The 26,363-nt window shown below is 50.1% G+C and overlaps 1 protein-coding gene across 4 annotated transcripts in view; it reads left to right on the top strand.

The window, feature by feature from the left end:
* The first annotated feature begins 1,791 nt into the window (after nucleotides 1–1,791).
* Nucleotides 1,792–26,363, top strand: part of Ksr1 (kinase suppressor of ras 1) — a 142,577-nt gene continuing 118,005 nt past the window's right edge. For all 4 annotated transcript variants that reach the window (XM_038328671.1, XM_038328674.1, XM_038328672.1 and 1 more), the window contains exon 1: nucleotides 1,792–2,176. In XM_038328671.1, coding sequence (XP_038184599.1) covers nucleotides 1,946–2,176 — 231 coding nt within the window. In that variant the 5' untranslated portion in view covers nucleotides 1,792–1,945. The remainder of the gene's footprint in view (nucleotides 2,177–26,363) is intronic.

The following is a 26,363-nucleotide window of genomic DNA, read 5'->3' on the forward strand; positions in this document are numbered from 1 at the left end:
ATCTATGGATCAGGAAGCTACAGGCTCTGGGGCTATCATTCGAGGATGAACACGTCTTCCAGTTGATCGTGATGCTTGTACAAGCTTGAAAAACCACCCCTGTGGTTTTCTCTCAGGGTAGTCATTTCTCTAAGGCAGGATCTGGAGTGGGGCTCAGGTAATGGTCAGGGCTGGGGGATCTGTGATTGCAGCACAGGGATCTTGTGCATGTCCCGTGAGGATTGCTATGTCACTGTCATCCTTTGATAGAGGGTCTCACTATAGAGCTTAGGCTGGTCTCAAGTGAGGAATCCTCCTGCCTCAGCCCCTAGAGTGCTGGGGTTATAAGTATGAGCTACCATACCTACCTGTATCAGTGATTCCTTTTGCTCTGTTAGGCTAATTTTATTTTATGCGTATGAGTGTTTTGCCCACATGCATGTATGTGCACCATGTGACTAACTTGGTGCCTACATAGGTTAAAAGGCTTCAGAACCCCTAGAACTGGAGTTACAGATGGTTGTGGGCCATCATGTGGGTTCTGGGAACAGAACTCTGGGTCCTGCAGGAGCAAGTGCTGTTAACTGGTGAGCCATCTCTCCACCCCACTCCCGCTTGGGAGCAAGACCTGACTAAATAAGTAACCCAAGCTGGTCTTGAACTCACAGAGATTCTCCTGCCTCTGCCTCTGGAACGCTGGGATTAAACATGTGTGCCACCACACTTGGCTTCGTTCCCCCCGCCCCCCCCCTTTTTAATTGATAGATGAGACAGATTGATAGGAGAGTGAATAGGTGTAGTGAGGCTTAAATGCTACGCTAGGAAATACTGGGAAATTCTGCTGCTGTGGCCTCTGACTGCTTGGGTTCAGGGTCTCATTCAGGACGTCTGAGTTTAGAATGGAGCTAACGTTTATACATGACCACATATGCCAGTAGTTAATCTAGGTTCTGTGCGAACATAATCTTCTTTTTAGAAAGCTTAGGTGGCTATGACCTGATCTGATGTGAAGGGAAACCCGGGGTAAGGCCATTTGCTCAGGTTCACCTAACAGGCAGTGGCGTGGTGGGACTCAAATGTGAACTCAGGTTCTCTCTGCTCCAAACTGTTGCCGCCTATATGTCATCTGCAGGGGATGGCACGCTAAACTTATTTTGAGTCAATAGAACACAGAAGAAAGTCCTTTCTCCTTGCCTGTCCTTTAACTTTGGTATAGATCTTCAGGGTCAAGGTCTAAGCGAACACCAAGACCACTCGGGGTCAAGTGTTGCGAGAACTAGATGAGAGTGGAGTGGTCTTTTTCTTTTCCTTCGATATTGCTGGGGGATCAAACCTAGGGTCTGATGTTTGCCAGGCAAATGTTCTGCCACTGAGCTACATCCTCGGCACATTCCCATACGTGGAGGCCTCTAAGCTCATGCAAAAATTCGGGACCCTCAATATCCTAAATTACAGGACTCATCTAGGTAAGCTCCTGCCCCACCCCATTCGGATCGTGGGAAGCTACTAAAGTGTGCGCGCTTGCGTGTGTGAGAAGAGGGTAGTAGTGGGAGATGTGGGTAAAGGAACCAGAGACCACGAGGTTTACGAATTGGAGCAGGCGCAGAACAGCCCCTCCTAGGCGTCAGGCGGGGCCAGATGCGGGCGGGGCCCCGAGGGCACGGGCCAAGAGACAGATGGCGCGGTGTGGACTACAAATCCCAGCATGCCTCGCGGCTACGATCCGGCCCCCGCGGCCGCTTAAAGGCTCCAGCAACCGCAGCCGTCGGGTCGTGGAGGCTTTCGCTTTGCCGCCGCGTCTGGGCGGCGGGAGGAGCGGGCTGGGCAGCCGGCTCTCGGGACTTCAGGCTCTGGACGCGCCGAGGGGCGCTCCTAGTGCAGCCTTCCCGGCTTGAGGCTTCTCCGCCGAGGCGCCCGTGCCCCCCGGGCTCCTTGCCTCGGCCCCCCGCGGCCCCGATGCCGAGGTATGGATAGAGCGGCTTTGCGCGCGGCGGCGATGGGTGAGAAGAAGGAGGGCGGCGGCGGGGGCGCCGCGGCGGCCTCGGACGGGGGTGCAGGGGCCGCGGCCAGTCGGGCGCTGCAGCAGTGTGGCCAGCTGCAGAAGCTCATCGATATCTCCATCGGCAGTCTGCGCGGGCTTCGCACCAAGTGTTCCGTGTCCAACGACCTCACGCAGCAGGAGATCCGGACCCTGGAGGTAAGGGGTCGAAGCGCCCGTAGTCCCGACCCGGCTGTGGCCCGGGAGCCGCCCCGCTGCTTTCCTTCCCGAGTTGCATCCTGCAGCTGGGTCTGCTGGCTCTATAGAGTCTTCCTCCCTTGCCTGGGCTCGTTGATGTGGTGGCGGGAGGACCTACTACCAACGCTCACCTTGGAAGGATTTGGGGGAGTAGGCGTGAGTGGGGGGTTGGATTGAGGCTAGAGGACCCGCGTATCGGGTAGGATGCTCGCGGGTATCACACTGCAAACCCCTCGCTGTCCTCACCCCATATTTCCAGTGCCCATAGTAATCATTGTCCCACTGAATCACGCGCTGGACTTTTCTCGGCGTGCTTAAGCCCGGTAGCGTGGGCTGGGGTGACGAGGGGACGTCCCCTGAAGTGTGAGCGTCGGCCGGTGGCGCTGACTTTCCCTCACTACCCACTCTCCTTATCCTGTTGCCCTTTCCTTCCCTTTCCACCAGGACTTGTCTGCCGCTTTTCAAAAAGTGTTTGCTGAAGCAGCATTTTTGCAGTTCAGGCGTTGGGATGCTTTTCTTTCGCGCTGTCACACTGGTTAACTGTTTAAAATTAAATTAGCCATTGATTTTTCCACTCCATCCCAATCATTGGGCTTTGGCCTAGGAAGGATTATACCGAGGAAGGGAACCTTTGGTAAGAACACAGTACTTAAGGGGGGTTGCTGACAGAGATGACCTGAGTGCAATGAGAAATAAGATGTGTGAGCTGTCTTCTCTCAAATTATAGCTGGGAAGTGCAGCATTAAAAGGATTTGGAAGAACCAGCCGGCAAGATGGTTGGGATTTCAAAAGGGGGAGCTCCTCCATCCCTTAAACATTGGAGAAAAAACTAGTGCCTTCCTAACTTGCTTCCAAGGACTGGAAGACCTTTGAAAGTTCAGAGGGTCAGTTAATAGCTCTGTCCTAAAGATGGACCTTTCCTCACCTGGCAAGGATGTCTGTTTTATTAGATATGTGATTTTACACACACACACACACACACACACACACACACACACACACTATTACTAATTGCATCTGCCAGCTGCCATAGAGCCAGCCGATGATTGCTGTACTTATTACAAGACCAGTACTCCCTCCTCTCACACCACAAGCCTGAATCCTTGTTTGATCCAAAATGCTCAGGGTGACTCTTCCTTAGCTGTATTTTCAAAAAAGCCACAAAGCCAGGGACATTGGTAGACTCCAAGCCGTGCTGGCTATTATAATTATAATTATTATTATTGTTATTGTTATTATTGTTATAGTTGCTATAGCAGGACCGACCAGGGCTTTACTTAAAAAAACAACCAACAAAGCTCTGTGCCCCGCATGTGGATTTCTTGAACACAGCTGAGTGTGTGCCCCGCAAAGTTCGGTTTTAAGCTGATACAGTAGGAGGCCTGTGTGTCTTAGTTCCGGGTCGTCGTCCGGCAGTGTGTGTCTCGAGCTGCTGTGTTGTTGGGCGGAGAGAATGCTCTCTCATTGGCCTCCGTTAGTCCTCCCCGTCCCTTTGAGGTGCTCCTGGATCCCAGGGTGTATGTCGAATGGCTTACTCTTTATTCTCTGCAAATTCTTTGTCTTCTAATGTTGCACAGTTTGACGAAGTTGTGGCATTAGGATACTCCAGAGTCTCCAGATGTTCAGGCCGCTGAGCTGGTTAGGCAGCTGTCTCCCTACTGGGTGCATTGTGAGGTCATCCCTGGTGGCAGTCAAAGGCCCAGGGGTCATTTGTAGTATGAACAAGACACATGCCCTGTTCTTTGCAGTGTATTTGAAAGGGTCCTTCTGGTCCCTGGAAAGACAGGACTGGGAGATTTCAAATGGGAATTTTGACCTTGGGGCTGGTTCCCCAGGACTGCTACCAGCTAGTTTGGGTGAATCACTTCATCTCTGGGGCCTCACCTTCCACATCTGCTTGGAAGAGGTTGGAGTAAGTTCCCTTCAGGCTGTTGCTGAAAAGCTCTGCATTCTGTGGTTTAGACTGTGTGTGTGTGTCTCTGTGTGTGTGTGTTTGTGCGCACACTCGTGCATATGTATGCACTCACACGCTCTGTTGGGCTGAATTAAACATTTGTGTATGCTATTCTGTGTAGATATCCCTGTTTTAAGACACGCACTAAAACCCAGATGTACTGGACAGATTGTGTAGGAGATGCCGTTATTATGGTGAGCATCTTGACCGCAGGAGTGCTAGGTAGGAACAGAAGGCCCACACAGCTTTGTGACTGATCCTCTTTTCTGTCTAGATGCCCTTGGGCAAGTCTGTTAATGTCTACTCTGACTTCCCATCTGTAAAGTGGGGATGGAGTGCTTTCACCTGTAGTGTTTAATGGAGTCAGTGTCTGCCCTGCTACCAAAAGCCTGCCTATAAACTTTCCCTGGTTGGGTTCTGGTGACATTCCTGCACAGGGTGCCTTTAGAAGAAGAAGCACGTAGAACTGATTTCCTGCAGGTGGTGACACAGGGCAGGAGGCCATCCCAGAAGGCTGGGTCAGGGCAACTTACCCCAGCTGTGCAGAAAGGCAGTTAACCTGGGCCATTCTCAATGTCTTCATCAATTTCTGATTCTTTAAAAAAATGTATTGTGTGCAGTCCATGTGTGCAGGAGCCTGAGGAGGCCAGAAGAGGGCATCGGATGCCCTGGAACTGGAGTTGTAGGTTAGCACCATGTGGGTGCTGAGAAACGAACTTTGATCCTCTGCAAGAGCAGTAAATTCTTTTAACTTCTTGCTGAGCCACCTGTCCAGTCCCAGATTTCTGATTTGTGTGTATGTGACCTTGAGATAAGTCTTCTGTAACCCTTGCTGAACTCAGCATAGAGATTAGGCTGATTTTGAACTCATGGCTATTCTCTTGTCGCTGTCTCCTGAGTGCTAGGATCACAGATGTCTGACTGGAGAGCTTGGCTTATCCAACTATATCAGACTTCTGGCAGAATCTCAAGAGGCCCAGCCCACTCTGGCCCTCCTTAGCTAAACTTTTAATGAGAGTGGCAGCTCGTGGGATGTCCCCTGTGGGACCCTGACCAGGGGCAGGCTGCTTGTGAAGATCCTAGGTCATGATGAAAAGCTATCTGCTGATAGCTTTGCTCTGTGGAGCAGTTTGGCTCGGGTTGAAAGGGGATTAAAGGGGTGAGGAGTGTAGCTCCATGGTAGAACACTGCCTTGTATACATAGGCCTTGTGATTAAATCTCCAATACTACACTTGAAAGGAGGAGAAAGGAGCCAGAGTTTAATGTTCACTCCCCACCTACCCAGGGCTGTGCTGGCTGTCTTCCTCTCAACCTCTTAGGATTTACGGGGGGCCCACCAACTTCATCACACACATTTCCCCTGTCTAAACGGAAAGGGCAGGAGACACAACCAGAACTCAGTGTTTCTAGAATGAAGTTGCAGGGCTGGGTCAGTGGGTGCCCTGTCTCTGGAAGGCCCTCTAGAGGTCTGACTCCTACATGCAGCAAGGGGAGATGTCACTCTCCAGCTGTGCTCATGGAGGGACACCTGGCCCGCTCTACAGATGGCCTGCTGCTCCCGTCTGGGGTTTCCTGTGGGTCCTGTCGGTGTTTGGGGAGACCGTGGTGTGCCATGCAGATGCCCATGCCGGCTCATGCTCGTTCACTTCGTTGGTGCTATGTAGTCTGTTCCTTTTTTGCCAGCATGCTAGCACCTCCCAGAAACAAGCTCTGTCTTGGCTTGGGTCCCTAAAGGGCTTTCCTCATGAGTCCTTATGGGGAGAGGCTAACAGAAACAGTCATGGGTACAGTCTGCTTTTGGACACTTCCCTGAGCAGTTGCCCCAGAGCAGAGGTAGCCTGGAGGCTTTGCTGTGCCTGGGAAGGCAGAGAGGATTGACCCTCATCCACTGGGCTGGGCAGAGTTCAGAGGCTTCTGTGTTAGGACCTGGCTTCCTCATGGTCCCTGGAAGTGCCCAGAGGAATGACCAAGAGTGGAGGGATATGTTCACTGACTCAACTTTCTGTCACTACCGATGTGCTTCTGGCAGCCCTAGCTGGTGGCTACCTGGACTCCGGTAGGTGGGGTCTTTGGATGTGAGGGGTCTGTTCCATGTGAAGGGGAACCAGGCAGGTGCATAGCAGGGCCTCCACTACCATGACTGACAGAGAGCTCTTCCGAGTGGGCTCTGAGTTAGGAATCCTGTGGAATCGGTCAGTCTGACTTACTGGTTTCGTAGGAAACATTGCCAGTCTTGGTGACAGCTCCCAAGTCAGACGTCCCCAGAAAGATGCGAGTAGAACCTGGTTCTCTTTTCCTCACCCATGCAGTGTCTAGAAAGTGTCATTTCGCTGCCTCGGTTTTAACCTTTTGCCCGAGAGACTCCAGTTATCACCAACAGGATGTGGAGCTGAGGAGGGCCTGTCTCTTTTGGTGTCCACTTTCACATTGGTGATTTTGAACCTGGGCAGACCCACTTCTCAACTGTCCCTCAGAAGTGGCCTAAGGAGGACGTGCTGTGTGTGAAAGCCATGAGCCAAGGAGGGTGGGAATGCTGGAGGGAGACCTTATCACACGCATTCGCACCCGGGACCTGGAGGCTGGGGTTGCTGCCTGGGATAGACACGGACCGCCTCCTAGCTGCAGGGCTGTTTCTTGACACCTGGTTTGGCTCACAATCCTGGGAAGCAGCATTCCATACCAGATGCTTCCCTGCCTGCCTGCTGGCTGTGGTTCAGAGAGGGACCATGCACAAAGGTGACGCTGACGGCGTCTGCAGATGTGTGGGAAGGTAACAAAGCCTTGGTTGGGTCCTTGAGCTGAGCCTTCAAATGTTTTTGCCTTTATTTAGGTACAGCGTGCTTGTGGAGGTCAGAGCACAGCTCTGTGGAGTGGGTTCTCCTTCCCGCCATGTGGGCTCAGGGAACCAAATTCAGGCCATCAGGCTGGCTGAAAGCCCTCTTTTTCTCCCCTGAGCCATGTTGCCAGCCCCCTAAGCTATCGTTTTTGGTTATTTTATTTTATTTTATTGTTTTTTTAAAAAATGTCCTTGCAGGGCAGGCATTTTTACATTTAGTTCAGAGGGTGTTTGCTTTCACTTGGCAACTTTTACTCTGGACAGACCTACTTCCCAGATGTCCTTCAGAGGAGGCGTAAGGAGGACCTGCTGTTTGTGAAGGCTGTGAGCCAAGGAGGGCTGGGGTGTACCTAGGACCTGGAGGCTGGGGCGGAGGGCTGGGGTGTACCCAGGACCTGGAGGCTGGGGCGGAGGGCTGGGGTGTACCCAAGACCTGGAGGCTGGGGTGGAGGGCTGGGGTGCACCCAGGACCTGGAGGCTGGGGTGGAGGGCTGGGGTGCACCCAGGACCTGGAGGCTGGGGTGGAGGGCTGGGGTGCACCCAGGACCTAGAGGCTGGGGTGGAGGGCTGGGGTGCACCGAGAACCTAGAGGCGGGGGTGGAGGGCCGGGGTGCACCCAGGACCTGGAGGCTGGGGTTGTTGCCCGGGGTGTACCCAGGACCTGAAGGCTGGGGTGGAGGGCTGGGGTGTACCCAGGACCTGGAGGCTGGGGTGCACCCAGGACCTGGAGGTTGGGATAGAGGGCTGGGGTATACCCAGGACCTGAAAGCTAGGGTTGCTGCCTGGGGTAGGGATGGAACCCCTCCTAGCTGCTAATGCCCCAGTGTTCATGGGAGTGACTTCTGCAAAGAGAGGGTCCACATACATGAGGAACATCCCCAGGGCTGAAATGCCAGGCATGTGCCACCACACCCTGGTCTTGAGAACTCATGTTGCAGCCGCCTTTACACACCGATGTTGGGAGGCTTGGGAGAGGAATTTTGGTCAGTCATGAAAGACAAGCCCAGGACTGGCTCAATTCCAGCCCAGTGGGTTGATGAGTGGCCACTTTGCAGCCTTTGTGTTTGAATGTTGGGTAGCTTCCCTCCTGTTCAGCTCAGAACATCCTCAAAGCAGGAGGTAAGGCACCCAGCCTGCTGGTTTCATTCTGAGAAAGGAGAAGCTGCTCTGAGTTCAACTTACTCAGAGAGTTGTTTTTTTTTCTTTTTTTTTGGGGGGGGGGTTTGAGACAGGGTTTCTCTGTAGCTTTGGAGCCTGTCCTGGAACTAGCTCTTGTAGACCAGGCTGGTCTCGAACTCACAGAGGTCCGCCTGCCTCTGCCTCCCGAGTGCTGGGATTAAAAGCGTGCGCCACCGCCGCCCGGCTTTTTTTCATTTTTTTGAGACAGGGCTGCTCTATGCTGCTCTGGCTGTCCTAGAACTAGCTCTGTATACAGGCTGGCCTCGAGCCTGGAGTCCCTGCTGCCCCTGTCTCCCGAGTGCTGGCACTGAAGTGTGCACCACCATGCCTTGCCCACTCTGTATGCTTTCTTCTTTCTGAGCAATTCCTGACAAGGAATAGATCTCTAATTTGCTACTCTTAATTGCAGTGCTTAAGATACACATTAATACATGTTCCCTCTGCAAAAGGGAAACACCCTAGATAATAGAAAAATCACCTATTATGGCCTTGTCAGAGCCACGTCCTGGGACCGTCCCTTCCACCCCCGACTCCTCCTAGCTTTCTACTGTGCATTGTCATGGAAAGGTACATGCGTGTGCCTGAGGAGCTTGTAGTGTGTGCCTTGTAAGTGTCTTTGTCTCAGCATGTGCACTTTGAGTGTCGCCATCAGTGGCCAGCCGTGCACCCATGCCACACATTCCTTTAACCAGATACCAATTTTCTTGCCTTGTCTTTTCCTTCCCTTCCTTTCTTTTTTCTTTTAGCTTTTTGAGACAGGTTTCTCTGTGTAACAGTTCTGGCTGTCCTGGAACTCACTCTGTAGACCTGGTTGGCCTCGAACTCACAGAGATCCCGCCTGCTTTGCCTCTGAGTGCTGGGGTCAAAGGTTTACACCATCACTGCCAGCATGTCCCAATTTTCAATGCTTACTTTTACTTTTTTTTTTTTTGCATGCTGACATATCTTCATGCAAGCAAGATTTTGCTGAATTAAAATGTATGACTACATTTAGCATATGTCCATTTAAACTAAAAATCATTTAGTGTTTTGCCTGCATGTATATATGTTACCATATATGTGCCTTGTGCTTTCTGTGACCAGAAGAAAGTGTCAGATCCCCTCAAACTGGAGTTAACAGATGTGTGAGCCACCATATAGATGGGGGTCAAACTCAGGTCGTCTGGAAGAGCTGCCAGTTCTTGTAACCACTGAGCCATATCTCCAGCTCTCTGGTACCTGCCCATTTAAAAAATTTAACACCTTGATTTTAAAATTACATTTCTTTATGTATGTGGATGTGTGGATGTGTGTGTGTGTGCCACAGTGCCCAGGTGAACGTTAGACAGCTTGTAGGAATTGGAGCTCAGGTCCAGAAGATCTGGCGACAAGCACCTTTGCTAAGCGGAGTTCCTGTTGGGGAGCATTAGCAGTGGTTAACAGAAGAGTCCTAAGCTGAGAGTCTCTCCCTGAGTGGTACAAGACAGTGCCTTGAACTTGGCTGAAGCGTGGCTGGGCCCTCTCTGCTCCATCCAGGCTGAGGGACTCTGAGGGTTGGCTGGGATTTTGGAGAGCTCCAGAAGTATCCAGTGTGGGCCTGACTCGCCTGAATGGATCATCTTTTTTTTTTTTTTTTTTTTTTTTTGCACCACCACACCCAGACTGAATGGACTGACTGTCTTTGGCCCTGACTCTGTTCTTTCAAGGCTTGCTCACTGACAGCTGTCCTGCAAACCTTCCCTCCCGTGGAGCCTGGGCTTTGAAACCTTCCTACAGATGTTGTGTTTTTATCCTCTTCATTGCTGGTTTTGCTATCAAGATAATTAGGGTGACATAGGCCTGTTGAAGCTCTTGTTTTCAGTGTCAGCTTTCACTGAGGTTCAAGGCCAGCCTGGTCTCTAGGCTGTAGAGTGAGTTCCAGGCCAGCCACGGGCTGTTTGGTGAGGCCTCTGTCACTTGGTCTGCTTATTTTTAGGTTGCTCAGAGAAACATAACTTTTCCTTTTCTTTATCTTTTTCTGAATACTGGCCAAAAGCCTGCTTGCTTCCTGCACACTTTGGGCTTCTCACTTGCTGCCTGAAGACCCTCTCCGGTTCCTCCAAGCTCACCACCTCCATTGCTGAACCTGACCATTCTCTTGAAGGGCTAGTTTTCTCTCTTCGTCCTCTCCATCTCCCTCCTCCCAGCTGCTCCCATGATTTATAGCCTGCCTGCCTTGTTTTCCTTTCACATTCTCATAAAACTGCCCTGGAGCTTAAAAAAGGAAGGAAAGAGAGAGATACAGTTTTGTTTTGTGTTTTTTCTAGTTGTTTCCAGATGTGGTAGAGGACCTCACAGCCCCATAGGCAGCTTACCTCACATCTGTGGAGAGCAAAACTCTTCCTATCAATGTGTGGCTGATATAAGCCTGCCGTTGGTTCTCTATGGGTAGCTTTCTCCGACATCCTCTTTGGCTTCTTCTATTCTAAAATCCAGGTGGAAATGCAGAGGTTTACTCTGGGCCAGCTGCTGAGATGAGAAAACTGTCACAGATTCTTACACATTGAAAAGAAGTCTCAATCTAAAGTACCACCACCGCCACCACCACCGCCACCCGTCAAACCTTTGCATTTGAACATGTCTGCATTTTCTCTGTTCCGGTGTTGGTGGGCAGCAGAGTGCTTTAACTGGTCAGATTGCCACGCCAAAGGCATTTTACTTTTGTACTGTACTCCTTCCCCCCCACCCTTCATTTTTCTGCCCTGGGAATAATAACAAGAACGAGCTAACACTTGAATTCACAATTTTAAGGGGAAAAATGGGGAATAAAAATATGCAGTACAGGAATCAGCCAGCTCTGATTAGAAGAAATAAATTTCCCCACAGCACCAACTGTGGGCTTATATTGGCAGGATATTGATCAGGAGATTTTGCTTTCTGCAGATGCAAGGCTAGCTGCCCATGGGGTGGCGAGGTCTCCTACCGTATCTGAAGGCTTTGAAATCAATGTAGCTGATTAATTTGAGTTTTATTTTTCTCCCATTTTAAAAAAAAGACACTCTCTATCTAAAAGTCTCCTGTTTAGCCCTCATTGCCTGGAACTAGACTAGGTGGTTCTCTAAGTTGCTGCGATTCTCCTGGAACCTTGGTGCCCTCTGTGCTGGAATTTCAGGTCTATACCACCATGCCCAGTACACGCAGAATTTGGTTAAAAAGAAAAAAGTTAGATCATTTTGATTTTTAAAGATTATTTTATGTGACTGCTTTAGTCACTGTTCTATTGCTGTGAAGAGACTCTATGACCAAGGCAGCTCTTATAAGAGAAATCATTTAATTGGAAGCTTGCTTACAGTTTTAGAGAGTTAGTCCATTATCACCATGCGGGGGAGGTATGGCAGGCATGGTGCTGGGAAAGTAGCCAAGAGCTACATTCTGGTCCACAGGCAGGCAGAGAAAGGGGCAGGGTGTGTGTGTGGGGGTGTGTGTGTGTGTGGATTTTTGAAACCTCAAAACCCACCCCCAATGACAGACTTCCTCCAACAGGCCACACCTCCTAATCCTTCTCAAATAGTAATCCTCCTTTGTAGTGACTAAGTGTTCAAATATAAGCCTCTGGGGTGCATTCTTACTCAAACCACCACAGTGTATGAATGTTTTGCTTACATGTATGCGTATGTGCTATGTGCATGCCTGGTATCTTCAGAGGCCAGAAGACAGTAGAAGATTCTCTGGAACTGGAGTTACAGGTGGTTGAGCTGATATGTGGGTGCTGGGAACTGAACCAGGGGCTTGCAGTGCTCTTAACCGCTGAGCCATTCTCCAGCCCCAGTTACAAGCCGTTTTAAAAAAGTCATCTGGACAGGGTCTTAGACTAGTGTCCCACTAAGCCTGGGGTCCTTAGCCTGGGATCCTTTAGCCTTTCCCATATTGTAGTGCTCCTTTGGAAGAGGGCTTTCCGTGGAGAATGTATTATGTTAGTGTGTTTTCCCTCTGCCCACAACTGAATTCAGAGGCTAGGGATTTGTTTTAAAGGTCCTGAGAAGTCCTGCAAGGCTTCCTGTGGACTCCTCCAGGGCTCTTTTTTTCCCTACCAAACACAGCTGAGGAAACACCTTCGCCTTGGGCAAGGAAAGAGACTAGAAATTGTGGGCCCAGGTTGAGCCAGTGTTGGTTTTATTCCAGGTGTTTTATAAACTGTAGGACCCATTTGAGGTGCAAGGCAGGGTTTGGTGGTGGTCAGGGGCCCAAGCCCCAGTGGACTCAGCCTTTTGTTGAGAGATGTGCTTTAGATTTGGTGGTCTCCTGGGCACTTAATCCTGCCACCACTGGTGCCCAGAGAGGTCTGCCTGCCTGGGCATCCCGCCTCCCCACTCCCCCCATTCCTGGTAGGACAGAAAACAAAGAGGGAGACTACAGATGGCTGTGGGTGCCTTTGAGCCCGGGACTGGAGGGGAGGGGAAGGGCTGGGCTGCAGACAAGGAATGCTTTTTAAAACAAAAAAGGAAATGCTGGCTCGGAAGGAGAGGAAAGGAAGCAGCTTCCTGTTGCTGGTGGTGGCTTTTTTTGTGAGAGGCGGAGCTCTTTCTGTCCCCTAGGCCTGAAGAAGCTGGCTGGGGCCGCTGTGAGGACTCTCCAGCCTTTGCTCCCTCTCTGTTGCCTGAGGTTTCAGAGTGACTGCACGGGTGGCAGCCTGCTCCATCTTCCCCAGATGGCCAAGTAAAATGGCCACACGTTTTTTACCTGCTGCAACATGGATGTGTCACCGTGGCTGGCCCTCTACTGCCTGACCACCGCCCTGGCCTCCTTGCTAGGAGCACTTTCTGGCGTGAACTCCTCACACCAGTGTGCGTGGCAGTCCACCCATCACCCACTTTGCAGAAAAGGAACTGAGGTGCAAGGAGCTGCAGTACTGTAGCGTAAGGTGTTGCAGAGCCAAGGATGTGCAACCTGGACGATCCTTTTTTGTTTGGTTTTGGTTTTGGTTTTGGTTTTTGGAGACAAGGTTTCTCTGTGTAGTCCTGGCTGTCCTGGAACTTGTTCTGTAGATGATGGCTGGCCACGAACTAGTGCTGGGATTAAAGGCATGTGCCATCAATACCTGGCTTCTTTCTTTCTTTCTTTCTTTCTTTCTTTCTTCCTTCCTTCCTTCCTTCCTTCCTTCCTTCCTTCCTTTCTTCCTTTCTTTCTTTCTTCTTTCTTTTTGACAGTGACTCAGGTTAGCTTTAAACTCACTGTGTAGCTGAGGATGACCTTGAACTTTTGATTTTCCTTCCACCTCCCAAGTGCAAGAATTATAGGCCTGTGCAATGCAGTTTAATTTTAAAAAAGCATCTATTATAGTATGTCTGTGTGTGTACATGTACATGTACATGTACGAGTGAGCAAGTCAGTTTTATCCTTTACCGGGCATTGAACTCAGGTCCTCAAACTTTACCTGCTGTGCTATCTTGTCATCCCGGCCTTATTGTTTGTTTCTTATTTTAATTTTGTTTTAAATTATGTATCTGTGTCTGTGTGTGGTGTGTGCAAGTAAGTGCAAGTGTCTGTGGAGGCCAGAGGCACCAGGTCCTCCCGGAGCTGCAGTCACAAGCAGTTGGGAGTCACTAGACACGGGAGCTGGGAACTGAACTTGTGTCCTTTGTCAAAACATCTGAAGATGCCTTTTAGCCACAGAGCCATCTCTCCACCCCTTGTTTGTTTGACACAGATGTCTGCACTGTAGCTCAGGCTGGCCCCCGAGCTCAGTAGTCCTCTTCTCTCAGCCCCCTGAGTTCTGGGACTGCAGGTGCTTGCCAATGTGTTTAGCTACATGTTTTAAAATTTCATTATACTTTCATTATTCAAACATGCAAAGGTAGAGAGAAGGGTATGTTGAAAGACAGCCCCTCTCCCCTCATACACACACCTCCTAGTGATTCTCCAGCTCAGAGGAAGCTTCTACAGGAAGCAGCTTTGGCCAATCTTGGTCATCTGCCTTGTTCACTCTCGAGGAAGTCCGTTTGTGAAGTGGTAGCCCTAGGCAGTGGGTCTCTGGGAAGGAGAGACCGAGGGAGGGTTTGTTGCCTAGCTCTCTGCCTCCTGTGTCCCTAGACTAGGACGAGCCCCAAATATGTTCCACTCTGCTCTGTCAGCACTGCCAGGTCATCTCCTGCTGTAGCTTGAAGTCATCACCTCTCAGGGATGGGGGCTTCTTTATTCTCCTGGCTCCCCCTCCCCGTAGCTGGGAGTCTGTTATCATACCGAGTGCGACGTGTGATGTGCCTGGGTGACTTGCCCGCTCTTCTCTGTGGCTCGGGCTATTTTCTTACTTTTCCTTTCATTAACTAGATGAGGGTGTTTTAACATATGTGGATTAAGTGCCTCAAGGCTGTGGACCTTTGTGGTAGATGCTGTCCTCTGCTCCTCCTGTAGGTCCAGACTGGCAGACACGTTCCTTGGCCTCTGCAGGCCTGTGTCTTGGCTCCACACAGTTTTTCCAGAAGCCTGTTTTTATTTATTTGTTTGTTTGTTTGTTTATTTGTTTGGGTTTTGTTTTTTTGAGACAGGTTTCCCTGTGTAGTTCTAGCTGTTCTGGAACTCGTCCCGTAGACCAGGCTGACCTTGAACTCACCGAGATCCACTTGCCTCTGCCTCCCAAGTGCTGGGATTACTGGCACTTCCTGGCCCAGAAGCCTGATTTTTCTGACTGCTCTTTCTTTGCTTTTCTTGGGGTTCTTGGGCACCGGCAGTGGCTTGCTTTTGGTCCCATAGGTTTCTGCTGCATTCTCCGGTGTTTCAGGTGCTGTGTCACCTTTGTTGGCTGTCGGACATTGCTGGGCTTAGCCTCTCTGATGTCCTTATGGGAAGGGCCACTCCAAGGACACAAGGGTACGCCTGGGCTTTGGGGCCAGTGAGACACAGTCATTTCCTGACTCCTTGCTAGTTCTGACCCTAGGCAAGTTGCTCAGCTCTCTGTGTAGTTTTTTTTTTTTTTTTTTTTATTTTTTCCTGGTAGATAAGGGGAACACAGAGACTATTTTGGACATTTGTGAGAATTTACCCAGATGCAGAGGGTTCATGAAACAGAACCCAGTATATAAGAAGAAATTCAATGCACTTACTCATTTTCTTGTTTAGCATTAATGGATCCTTTGCAGGTGTGGGGATTGAACCTAGGGCCTCATGTAGGACAGACAGGCGCTGTCCTGCTGGTGATGTTGTCTTTTTACTTTTTGAGTTTTGAGACCGGGTCTCCTTCAGTTTACTCTGTCACAGGCCTTGAACTTGTGAGCCGTGGTCTCCAGAGTAGCTGGGATTTCAGGACTAAGCCACCAGGCCTGGCTTCTGCTTAGCATTATTTTAAAACATGCCACCGTTGTATGTTTCCTCTGGTTTTGTCATTTTAATTGCTATGTGATACTTCTTGCTGTCGCCTGCCAGAGTGTTTCCACTGTTTTTGGACATTTCAGTTTTCAGAATCCTGCTATTTAAATAGTGGGACTGGAATCATTCTTATACAGGCTCCTCTTTTGTTCCTGTTCTGAATTCATTTCCTTAGTATAGAATGGAATTTTTAGGTTAAAGAGCCTGGGGCGTCTCTTTGTCTGTCTGTGTCTGTCTCTGTCTCTGTCTGTGTCTGTCTGTCTCTGTTGTGTCAGGGTTTCTCTGTAGCTTTGGAGCCTGTCCTTGAACTCACTCTGTAGATCAGGCTGGCCTTGAACTCACAGAGATCCACCTTCCTCTGCCTCCCCAAGTCCTGGGATTAAAGACGTGTGTGCGCCACCATCTCCTGGCTTCTTCTTTGTTTGCTAATCTATTTATTTGTGCTCTTCTTCCTATACCCTCTATTACATTTCTTTTGGCCCTGTTAGATCATTCTTTTTTTTAAAAAATATTTATTTATTTATTATGTATACAATATTCTGTCCCCATGTGTGCCTGCAGGCCAGAAGAGGGCACCAGACCTCATTATAGATGGTTGTGAGCCACCATGTGGTTGCTGGGAATTGAACTCAGGACCTTTGGAAGAACAGGCAATGCTCTTAACCACTGAGCCATCTCTCCAGCCCTGTTAGATCATTCTTCATCTTAGATTTGCTTTTTCTCACTTGTGCATTCCTTCCGTATTTTTTGAGCACCTGCTGTGTGCTCAAAAAATACTCCCTTAGATGCTGGGGGAGACTGGCAGGGAAGGCCAAGGACTCTAGTGGAAGGAAACAGCTACTAAGCCAGGGACAGAGAGATGTGGTTTGAGACAGGAGAGTGGGAAGTGGGGAGAGAGAGAAGGTGGAGATTATGGCCTTAGTTTGGGGGTGGGGTGGTGGAAAAGGGGGTCTTTCCAGGGAAGGGGTCCAGGAACAAGAATGCCTCTGCAGCTGGGAAGAGGGTCAGGGCAGAGAGATTGATTGTGCTGTGTGGTAGCCTTGAGGCGGGACACGGTACTTGGGACACCATGGCGACACAGAGTGCTTTCTCCCCACATGTCTCCTTAGCCCTTTCCTGGACACTGCTCTGTGGCATGCCATAAGTCTGTCTAAGAGGCGCTTTACTCTAGCAGGTTGGCTGGCCAGGGCTACGAGACTGAGTAAACCCACAGGAGGTGTCGGTGAGGTGTGAACGAGGTTGAGGCTCCCCAGGCTGCCTGGCTGACTCATCTCTGCACTGAGGTGTGTAAGAGCTTGGGAAATACACCTTGTGTGCTGCCAGCCCTCATTGTGGGAACGGGAGTGTGGTCCCAGCCCTACTGGGGGCGCCTTGGACCTCTGCCAAGGGAGGAGCTGGGAACTGAGGTGGCCAGCTCTGATGCAGGGCTGCTGAGACCAGGTGTGGTTATCTGGCACCCACTTATGGGAAACAGTGCCTAAGAAGGAGACGTGGGAAACCCCCTCCTACCTCAGCTGCCCGATCTTTACTAAGACTTTTGCTTTAGCTTCTGCCAGGAGTGTGGTCCTGGGGGTGTTGTGCTCCACTCTCCTCCTCTCCTCCTCTTCTTCTCCCCTCCCTCCCCCCATTTATGGCTTTGTTACATGCTAGGCAAGGATTCTGCTCTTGAACTCTATCTTCTGCCCTTGGTTTTCTAAGATAGGAGCTTGCTTGTAGATTAGGCTGGCCTTGATTCTTGATCCTCCTCCCAGTCAATGCCTCCTGAGTGCTGGGATTACAGGTTGGTACCACCACCTCTGGCTTGGCTTTCTTTCCTTAGGGTGGGCAAAGAAGGAATGTGAAATCCGAGTGGATAGATTCTTCAAAATGTCTTGTATCTTTTTTTTTTTAAGCCAAAATCTTATGTTTCCCAGGCTAAGCTTGAACTTGCTATGTAGATGATCTTGAATTTATAAATCTCCTGCTTCTACCTCTTGAGTGCTGGGATTACAGGTGTGCACCACCATGCCTAGTTTATATGGTGCTGGGAATCCAATTCTGGGCTTCATGCATGTTAGGTAAGCATTCTGTCAACTGAGCCATAGTCCTAGACCCCATGAAATCTTTTTTTTGGACAGCCTAGAATATATTCATCTGGAGAACTGCAAGTTTCATGATGGTTCTGGGGATGGGCTCATGGAAGAGGCTGTCCTGACCCGGAAACACTCATAAGCTCTGTTGGTCAGTCAGAGGTGGCCCGTTCCTGAGCCCCCTGCATGGGAGTTTGTTGTTAAATGGGAAGGGAAGGCCGGATTCCGGGAGGAGGAGAATTTGGGCTCCCTGTTTCTTCATCCCACAGTGAGGGCTTACTTGAGATGGACCTGACTGGTTTGACACAGCACACAACAGGAGTTCTCTGAGGGAATTTTGGAGTCACAATAGCTCTATGGGTCCATTGTGTAGATAAAGAAATCAGCCTTAAGGGCGTTGGTGGAGTCTAGAGATGCCTGTAGTTATACTGGTGTGTTTCATTGAACCCTTCAGAAACTGCCTCGTCTTGGGTCATAGCTGGGGTTTTGGGAGCTGGTGGGATCATTCAGTGGGTAAAGGTGCTCACTGCCAAGCCTGACTCCCGAGTCTGAGCCTCAGAACCCACATGGTGGAAGAGGAAAACTGACTCTGGAAAAGTTGTCCTCTGACCTCCACGCGAGTGCTGTGCTGCATGTGCGCTGTGCTGCATATGTGCTGTGCTACATATGTGCTGCACTACATGTGTGCTGTGCTGCATGCATGCTGTTCTACATGCGTGTTGTGCTGCATGCGCCCTGTGCTGCATCTGCCCCATGCTACATGCACTCTGTACTGCATGTGCGCTGTGCTGCATGCGCTCCGTGCTGCATGCGTGCCCCCTTCCCATATTTGCTAGTGCTTAGAATTTTGAAAGAAATCATGCTGGGAGAAAGGATTTGAAAATCTCTCCTTTTTGTTGCCATTTTGAAGACTGTAAAGTTGTCAACAGGACAAAAAAACCCAAAACAAAACCCACAAGGAAAACAGAGTGTTGGAAACTGAAGTAACAGAAAAGAGTCAGGGCCAGAAGTGGCTGGTTGCTGGTGGGGAAGCAAGCTGGGGTGAGGCCTCCTGTGAGAAACAGGCTCTGGTGGGGGCGCCCTGGATTCCGCAGCCACGCACAGGCTCGACTCCCACAGTGCTCTGTATGAAAAGCTAAGTGTGGCAGGTGACATGTGGCACAGCTGTGTTTTAAATGTTGGTGGCTGATTTTACTAAAAAGAAGGTGGTAAGTGCCCAGGGAGATTCCCCTTGGTGGCCCTGACTCACTCTGGTCAAGGGGACAGAACAGAACAGGATGACTCCATTGGCAAATGGAAACTTGTCTTCGAGGGGACAAGAAGCCTTCTTTGTGTGGTAGGCTGGTGGTTTATGGGAGGGGGAGGGGAGGAGAAGGGGAGAGGAGGACAGGGAGAGGGAGCCCGTTCACGCACTTGTGAGACCTGTGCGCAGAAAGCCACGCAGGTTACAGCTTACCGCGTGGAAACTTGGTCACTCCTTCACTCGGAGTAGCTTCTGATCCTTCTTAGAAAGATTTGGTGGCCTCAAATATCCAGACTTTTTTTGTCTTGGGCAGTTTGCACCTTAGACTTAGCTTCCTCTCTGACCGCAGATTTCTTCGTCAGTTTCCTACTCTGGCAGCAAAAAGCACCTGGCTGGTGAAGTCCCAGACGCACTTGCTGTTGCAAACTGGCCCTCCTCACTCCGTGGCTGTCAAACCAGGTTCCCCTGGGAAGTGGGGGCTCCTGGGGCCAATTGCCCCGCCTCACTGCCTGTCTCCTCCTCTCCCCTCTCAGTCACAGGATGTAGGGACTTTATCTTGTTCCGAGAAGCTGGCTGCTGACCATGTCTGTTTTTGGCAGCTGAGCCAGGAGGGTGAACAGCAACACCATAGTAGGTGAGACCACAGCTTCTGATGCTTGATAGAGCTCACACTTCCCTCCTGACTGTGTTGTGGGGCAAGGTGCTTATAGCCTGCCTGGGCACTGTCTCTTATTTTTAAAGTGAGGATTATCAAAGGATTGTTCGCAGCCATGCGATGAAGCGCAGCGCCTGACCCAGAGTAACGATGTTCTCACACCAGAATCTGCTGTTATTTTTTAATTTTCTCCCTTGTTCTCTTTCTCATGTGGCCCACACTGGCCTTGAGCTGACTATTTGGCCCAGGATGATTTTGAACTCTGACACTCCTGTCTCACATCCCAAGTGCTGGGATTCCAGGTGTGCACTACCATGCTGACTTACTCAATGCTAAGATCAAACTCGGGGTTTTGTGCATGCTATAATCCCAGCCTGCTTCTTATTTTCTCATTAGGTATTTGATTAGCACCCATGTGGGCTGGACACTGATGTGATCTAGCCGGGGTGGGGGGGTTAAACTGTGAAGACAGTGGGTGAAACGGGGCTCTGCGGAACTAACGCTTAAGTGCCGGGAGAAGGCACAGACAGTAACTTAAGGGGAAACTGTGCTGTCCCGTGAGCAGCTGCCAGAGCGTGAATGCAGAAGCCCAAGGAGTGGGCCTGGCTCACTGGAGAGCCCTCAAGGAGACTAGGCTGGCCTGCAGGGAGCATGTCACATGCCTGCCCCTGCTCCCAGGACCCAGCGTCCAGGAAGGGAGGAGGGAGGGGCTGTGAAAATAGAAGAGTGAGGAGAGAGAATGTTTGGGGTCTCATGTGAATGCTTTGGTGGACCCTGCCTCTGCCCTGTAGAAACTGTTCTGAAACTTGGTTTATCCTTTGCATTTCTTTTCTTTGGACAGGGTCTCGCTGTATAAAGCAGGCTGGTATCGAATTCACAGGGGTCCGCCCGCCTCTGCCTCTCAAGTACTGGGGTGAAAGGCACCCCACACTGCCTGCCTCTGCCTCCCAAGTGCTGGGGTGAAAGGCATGCACCACCATGCCTGGCGCCGTATTTCTTACTTTAAAATTTCTTTTTATTATGCTTTTTTGTTGTTTTGAAACAGGGGCTCCTGTGACACTGCCTGGCCTCTCACTTGCTCTGTAGCCAAGCATGACCTTGAACTATTGACCTTCCTGACTACTGCACTACCTTTCTTAGCTCCTGCAGTGCTGCTGATGGAACCTAGGGCCTCACACTTACTGGGCAAGCACTCTGCGGGTAGGCCACATCCAACCTCTTTTCTTAATTTTTTAGTAAAGAACAATATGGAGACTAGGATGCAGACCTGCTATAAAAAGGTGTGGTTTTGACTTGCACAAAGTGTATTTTCTGATTCTGGGCAGCTGGCAGAACTCTGGTTTGGTCAGGCTATGCCTGCCACCTGCAAGAACGTCATGTGGGTGAGTTGTCCTTACTTATTCCGAGAGTGAGGCATTGAGCCTCAGCATGGAAGATCCTCCTTGGTCTGGCCTGATGTTCCCTTTCTCACATGGTCCTGTAGAACACAGTACACAATGTCTGGTCCAGTTCCATCTCTCCCGGGAGTTTCTCCTAAGGCGATGACTCAGCAACAAGGCAGAATTTATGAGAACCTAGTAAAACTATCAGTAATACCGGCGGGAGAGCAGACAACAAGAGCTGTCCAGTGCAAGGATGTGGTTAATCACATGTGCTATAGCCCTGATGGATCATTATGCCATGTGTGGGTTACTATGGACCCACATGCTACTTTAGGAGGCTGGAAAGAGCAGGGTCACGTTTATGACATTACATTAAGAAAATAGATACCCAGTTGGCAAAGTTGTATGCCTGCAGCATTTATGGTCACTCAATTGGCAGAAATAAGCGTATAGATGGGAAAGCCAGAGTGAAATAAATTGGGTGGTGGTGGTTGCTTTTCTTTGTAAAAATCCCTTCTTCAGCGCTGTAATGTCACAGTTTTACCTGTTACTGCGTAGGCTGGAGAAAAGGCTCAGTGGTTAAGAGCACTTGCTGCTTTTCCAGTGGACCTGGATTTGACTCCCCGTACTCACATGCTGGCTTACAACCACCTGTAACTCTAGTTCCAGGGGGATCCGATGCCCTCTTCTGACACCTGAGGGTACAAGGCATCACATGGTACACAGACACGTAGGCAGGCCAAGCATTTGTATGTATTCTTTAACAGAAGTAGTGAATACGTGAGTGCCTACGAGACTCTAGTCACTGAGCCGGCAGTCGGATATGCTGTGTCCCAGCCCAGAGTCCCGTGTCCAGAAGGGCAAAGTAGCTGCAGAAGGGCCCTCTACTGGTGGAGGTGATAGCCTGACTGGCCTGTGTCCCAGCAGACTGGACCATGGTGATGCAAGTTTGAAATCTGGCCACACAGGGAAAACTACAACCCCATGATCCCTCCCTGCTGCCTGTTTCAGCCCTCCCGGGATACCATCACTGCGAGATCAGCCCCTTCAGTCATGGCTGCCTGTTTTTCACAGAGGCAGACTTAACCTGTAAGAAGGGTTTCCTGTCCCTTTAAGGATGAAGACTGACATGTCTGGCTTTCTTTGTTTGGTTTTTTGTTTAAACAGGGACATTGTCATGTAGTCAAGACTATTGCGACTGGCCTATGAATATGCAGCTCCCTGGAGTCAGCTTTCTGAGCGCTAGGATCATGGGCACATGCTACAATTTCCAGCATGTGTTATAGTGCCCCCACCCCGCTTGTGTGCATGTCTGTGCATATGAGGGTAGGTTCCATGAACGTGTATGCAGATGTGGAAGCCGGAGGCCAGTTTCACAATATCAGGTGTCTCCCTGGATTGTTTAAAGTTTTATGTGTAGGAGTGTTTTGCCTGCATGGATACACCACACCATGTGCAGCTCATGGCTGTGTGGGGACAGGAGAGGCTGCAGAACCCTTGGAACTGCAGTTGCAGATGGTTGTGAGCTGCCATGATCTGTGCTTCGGAAACCAAATCCAGGTCCCCTGCAAGGGCTGTGTGTGCTCCTAACGGCTGAGCTATTCTCCATCCCCTCTACATGGTTTTGCTTGTTTGTTTTTATGACAGAGAAGCTCTTTAGGACACGATGAAGGCTCAGGTGAGACGGCCCAGTGGGTCAGGGCTGTTGCTGCCAAGCCTGCTGACCGAAATTCAATCCCTTGGATCCACATGGTGGAGAAAGAACCAACTCCAGAGGATTGTCCTCTGACCCTCCATTCCTCTCATCTAAATACATGCAGAATAACCAAAGGGAGGCTCTAGCCTTTGGAGATGCTGAGGTGGACTCCCGGGTGCTTCCTCTCTCTGCTGCTAATGCCTCAGGCTTGAGGATCTCATTCTTTAGGTTTTTCGGGGAAGAGTTTTTTGTTTTATGTATTTTGGTTGTTTGGTTTTTTTTTTTTGTTTTGTTTTTTTGTTTTTTTTTTTTTAGACGGAGCCTGGGTCTTTTCTATTGGGATTTCTAAACATTTGTCGCCCTGCCCAGCCTGAGGCACACTCAGTGGTCACTTGAGTGGAGGCACCAGGGGTTTGTGTTGAGGGCCAGCCAGGATTCAGAGGAATTTGACCCCGAGGATGTTCATCACAGCGTGCTTTATACTTTACACTGATGGTAACTGCATACAACCCTGATATCTAGAACACTAAACATACATCCCTGGGCTCTCGTGCCGGCAAAACCAAGCACATTTGATGACAGCCTTTAAAAACACCGTACTTATTGTAAAGAGTTAAAAAGTGATCCTGCTATACAACTAACAGACAAAAGCAGGAGTCCAATTATGAGAGGCGCCCGCCTCTAATCGCAGCACTTGGGAGGCAGAGGCAGGCGGATCTCTTTGAGTTTGAGGCCAGCCTGGTCTACAGATCCAGTGAAACCCTGTTTCAGAGAGAGAGAGAGAGAGAGAGAGAGAGAGAGAGAGAGAGAGAGAGAGAGAGAGAGAGAGAGAGAGAGAGAGAGAGAGAGAGACGGGGGGGGTGGTGAGGAAGGGAAGGAGGGAAGGAGGGAGGGAGGGTGAAGGTCTTGGCAAGGAGGTATATAGCCTCCCAGCACTTTGGAAATGGACACAAGATCTGGAGTTCAAGGTTAGCCTAGGATACATGAAACACTGTCTCAAAAGACAGGAAAAATGAGCTGGAGAGATGGCTCAGAGGTTAAGAGCACTGACTGTTCTTCCAGAGGTCCTGAGTTCAACTCTCAGCAACCACATGGTGGCTCACAACCATCTGTAATGAGATCTGGCACCCTCTTCTGGCCTGCAGGCACACATGGAGGCCAAATGTTGTATACATAATAAATAAATATAAAAGAAAATGACAGGAAAAACAAATGCCGAGAGACATGGATGCATGGGGATAGAGTTGAAGAGTAGCCCTCTAGCTGGCTTGTTTTCCTCTTGGCACTTGCCTTTCCTTGTTTTGTTCTAGAATTCAGCCCAGGGGCCTTGAACATGCCATATTCCCTGCCCACTTGGAATGTTTTTTAATTCTAAGACAGGGAATCACTAAGTTGCCCAGGCAGTCCTTGAACTTGCAATCCTCCTGCCTCAGACTCCCCAGTGGCTGGGATCATAGAGCTGTGCCATCACACTTGTGGGTGACTTTCCTTCCTCCATCAGGTTTTCTTCAGTGAACCTGCATTTTTCATGCCATATTTATGTAAAAATGTTTTGGATGGATTTTCATTTTCATAGAATTTAATGTGACAAACATTTCTCAGGTTTAATTTTATCCCCACTGTTAAGTTTTAACCATTTTGTTGCCAAGCCCTGGCCCCTGGCTCAGTGCGAGTATCTGCTCACGTGACATGGCTTGAGCCTACAGATCAAAAAATAGATTTTTTTTTCCAGGTGTGTGAAGTAGGAACTTGAGCACGATGAGGAAGAAAATGGAAAATTCACAGAGCAACTTGTCGACAGGCTTTTTTTTTTTTTGAAGTGAAATTATGTGTTCTTAAAAATAATCTAAAACCAGTACTGAGAACATTAGATCCTGTCAGAGCCTCCATGAGTGACAGTGTTCTTCCTCCGTGACTTCTCGTACGGTGTCTTTCTGAAACCCTTGGACTGAAGCTCTGCTGGAGCCGAGAGCTGCTTGGGGAACCCGCTGCAGAGGCGAGGCTTGCAGCAGGGGCAGCTTGCAGCAGGGACCCCTCAGGAGCCTACCTCCTGTCCCCTGCTGCCAAAGGGAATGTCGTCTTCACCCCACCTGGAAGCTGGGGTACAAACCCTAGCCTCTCATCTCCATCGGAGACCAGGTCTAATGACCTTCCTGGCTCCAGAGGTCTTCACAGGGTTGTCTGTGCCTGCCGTTGGACCCTAGTGTCAGCCTCCCTGTTCAGGCCTCTTTCCTGAACCTCTTGCTGCAGGCCAACCTCTCTCTCAGAGCCAGCTATTAGGGAAACTTACCTCAGACCCAGGTTTGAGGTGAATTGTGGAGGGGAAAGAGATGGCATTTCCACCATTTTGTGCCCGTGCATGCTTGTGCATGTGTATATACATGCAGGTGTGTGTGCACACATTTCAGAGACCAGAGGAAGACACGGGCATCCTTCTCTGTCACTCTTCCATTGACTTCCCTTAAGACAGGGCCTCTTCTCTCACTAACCTGGAGCTCACTGTTTCCCTAGACTGGCTGCCAGCATTCTGCAGCCACTCTCCCGTTTCTGCCCCTCAACACTCTTATCTCTACTGTAACTGTAGAAAGCCTGCTATTTACATGGGTGCTGGGGTCTGAACCCAGGTCCTTGTGGTTGTGCACCAAGCGCTCTTCCCACTCAGCCATCTCCCCAGCCTTTGTTTCTGACGTCCATGACTTGGCCCATTCAGAAAATGTGATGTGGATTCTTGGCGTTCTGCAGACACAGGTGGGGTCCTGGCATATTCCAACCCAACATTGCATCTACTACCATGTCTCCCTTCTTTGCCTACTTACTGTGGGTGTTCTCAGAAAGCGGCCTTTTCACTGTTGGGAAAGACTACCCAGCCATAAGTTGTGCAACCCCCCCCCAGTCTGCGGGTCTCAGCCCGAGGGCTTCCTTGTGCCTGGAACACCCATGCATTGCTTCAGCGGAGGGTGATGCTTTTGTCAGCCTTGTGCACGGGGCTTTCCAGGCACTGGGCTTTCCAGGCACTGGGCTACTTCAGCCTTCCATTCCCTGTCATGGCACCAAAGGAGGTGGACTGTTGGTGGGGGCTCCCGGTGCCCTCAGGAGTCACACTTCTCCAGTGTGTCACCGTGCCTGCTTCTCAGGCTTTTGTTAGGCCTCCTGATGCCAGCCCTAGAATCTCTGTCCATAACACACAGGGCTGCTTTTTGAGTTTTCAGGCTTGAAGCTTGCCTCTCCTCACCATGCCTGGAGCTCTTCCTGTCTGGCTGAGTTGTCTCTCTCGTCTGTTTCCTTTCCCTTTTCTGTCCTATCTTTTCTAGCAGGGAGGGTGCTAGGCCTGGGGCCTTGGATAGCTCCATTTTGAGACATCCCATGTCTGTTCCTGTGTGACCTCTGCCTTGTCAGCGCGGGCAACCCTTGCTGGCCTTTCTTTGCCACATTGTTGGAGTAGACGAGATCTTCTGTGTACCCCTCCATAAAAGACATTTTCATCCTGTCTTTGTTAGGGTTTCTATTGCTGTAGCGAAATACAATGACCAAAAGGCAAGTTGGGGAGGAGAGGGTTTATTAGGCTCACACTTCAGCATCGCTGTTCATCACTGAATGAAGTCAGGACAGGAACTCAAGCAGGGCAGGGTCCCGGAGGCAAGGGCTGATACAGAGGCCATGGAGGGGAGCTGCTTACTGGCTTGCTTCCCGTGGCTTGCTCAGCCCTGCTTTCTTATAGAACCCAGGATCACCAGCCTTACAGCTGGATCTCATGGAAGCATTTCCTCAGCTGAGGCTCCTTCCTCTCTGATGACTCTAGCTTGTGTCAAGTTG

The sequence above is a fragment of the Arvicola amphibius genome, chromosome 4, assembly GCF_903992535.2.
Source record: "Arvicola amphibius chromosome 4, mArvAmp1.2, whole genome shotgun sequence".
In the NCBI taxonomy this organism is placed as follows: Eukaryota; Metazoa; Chordata; class Mammalia; order Rodentia; family Cricetidae; genus Arvicola; species Arvicola amphibius.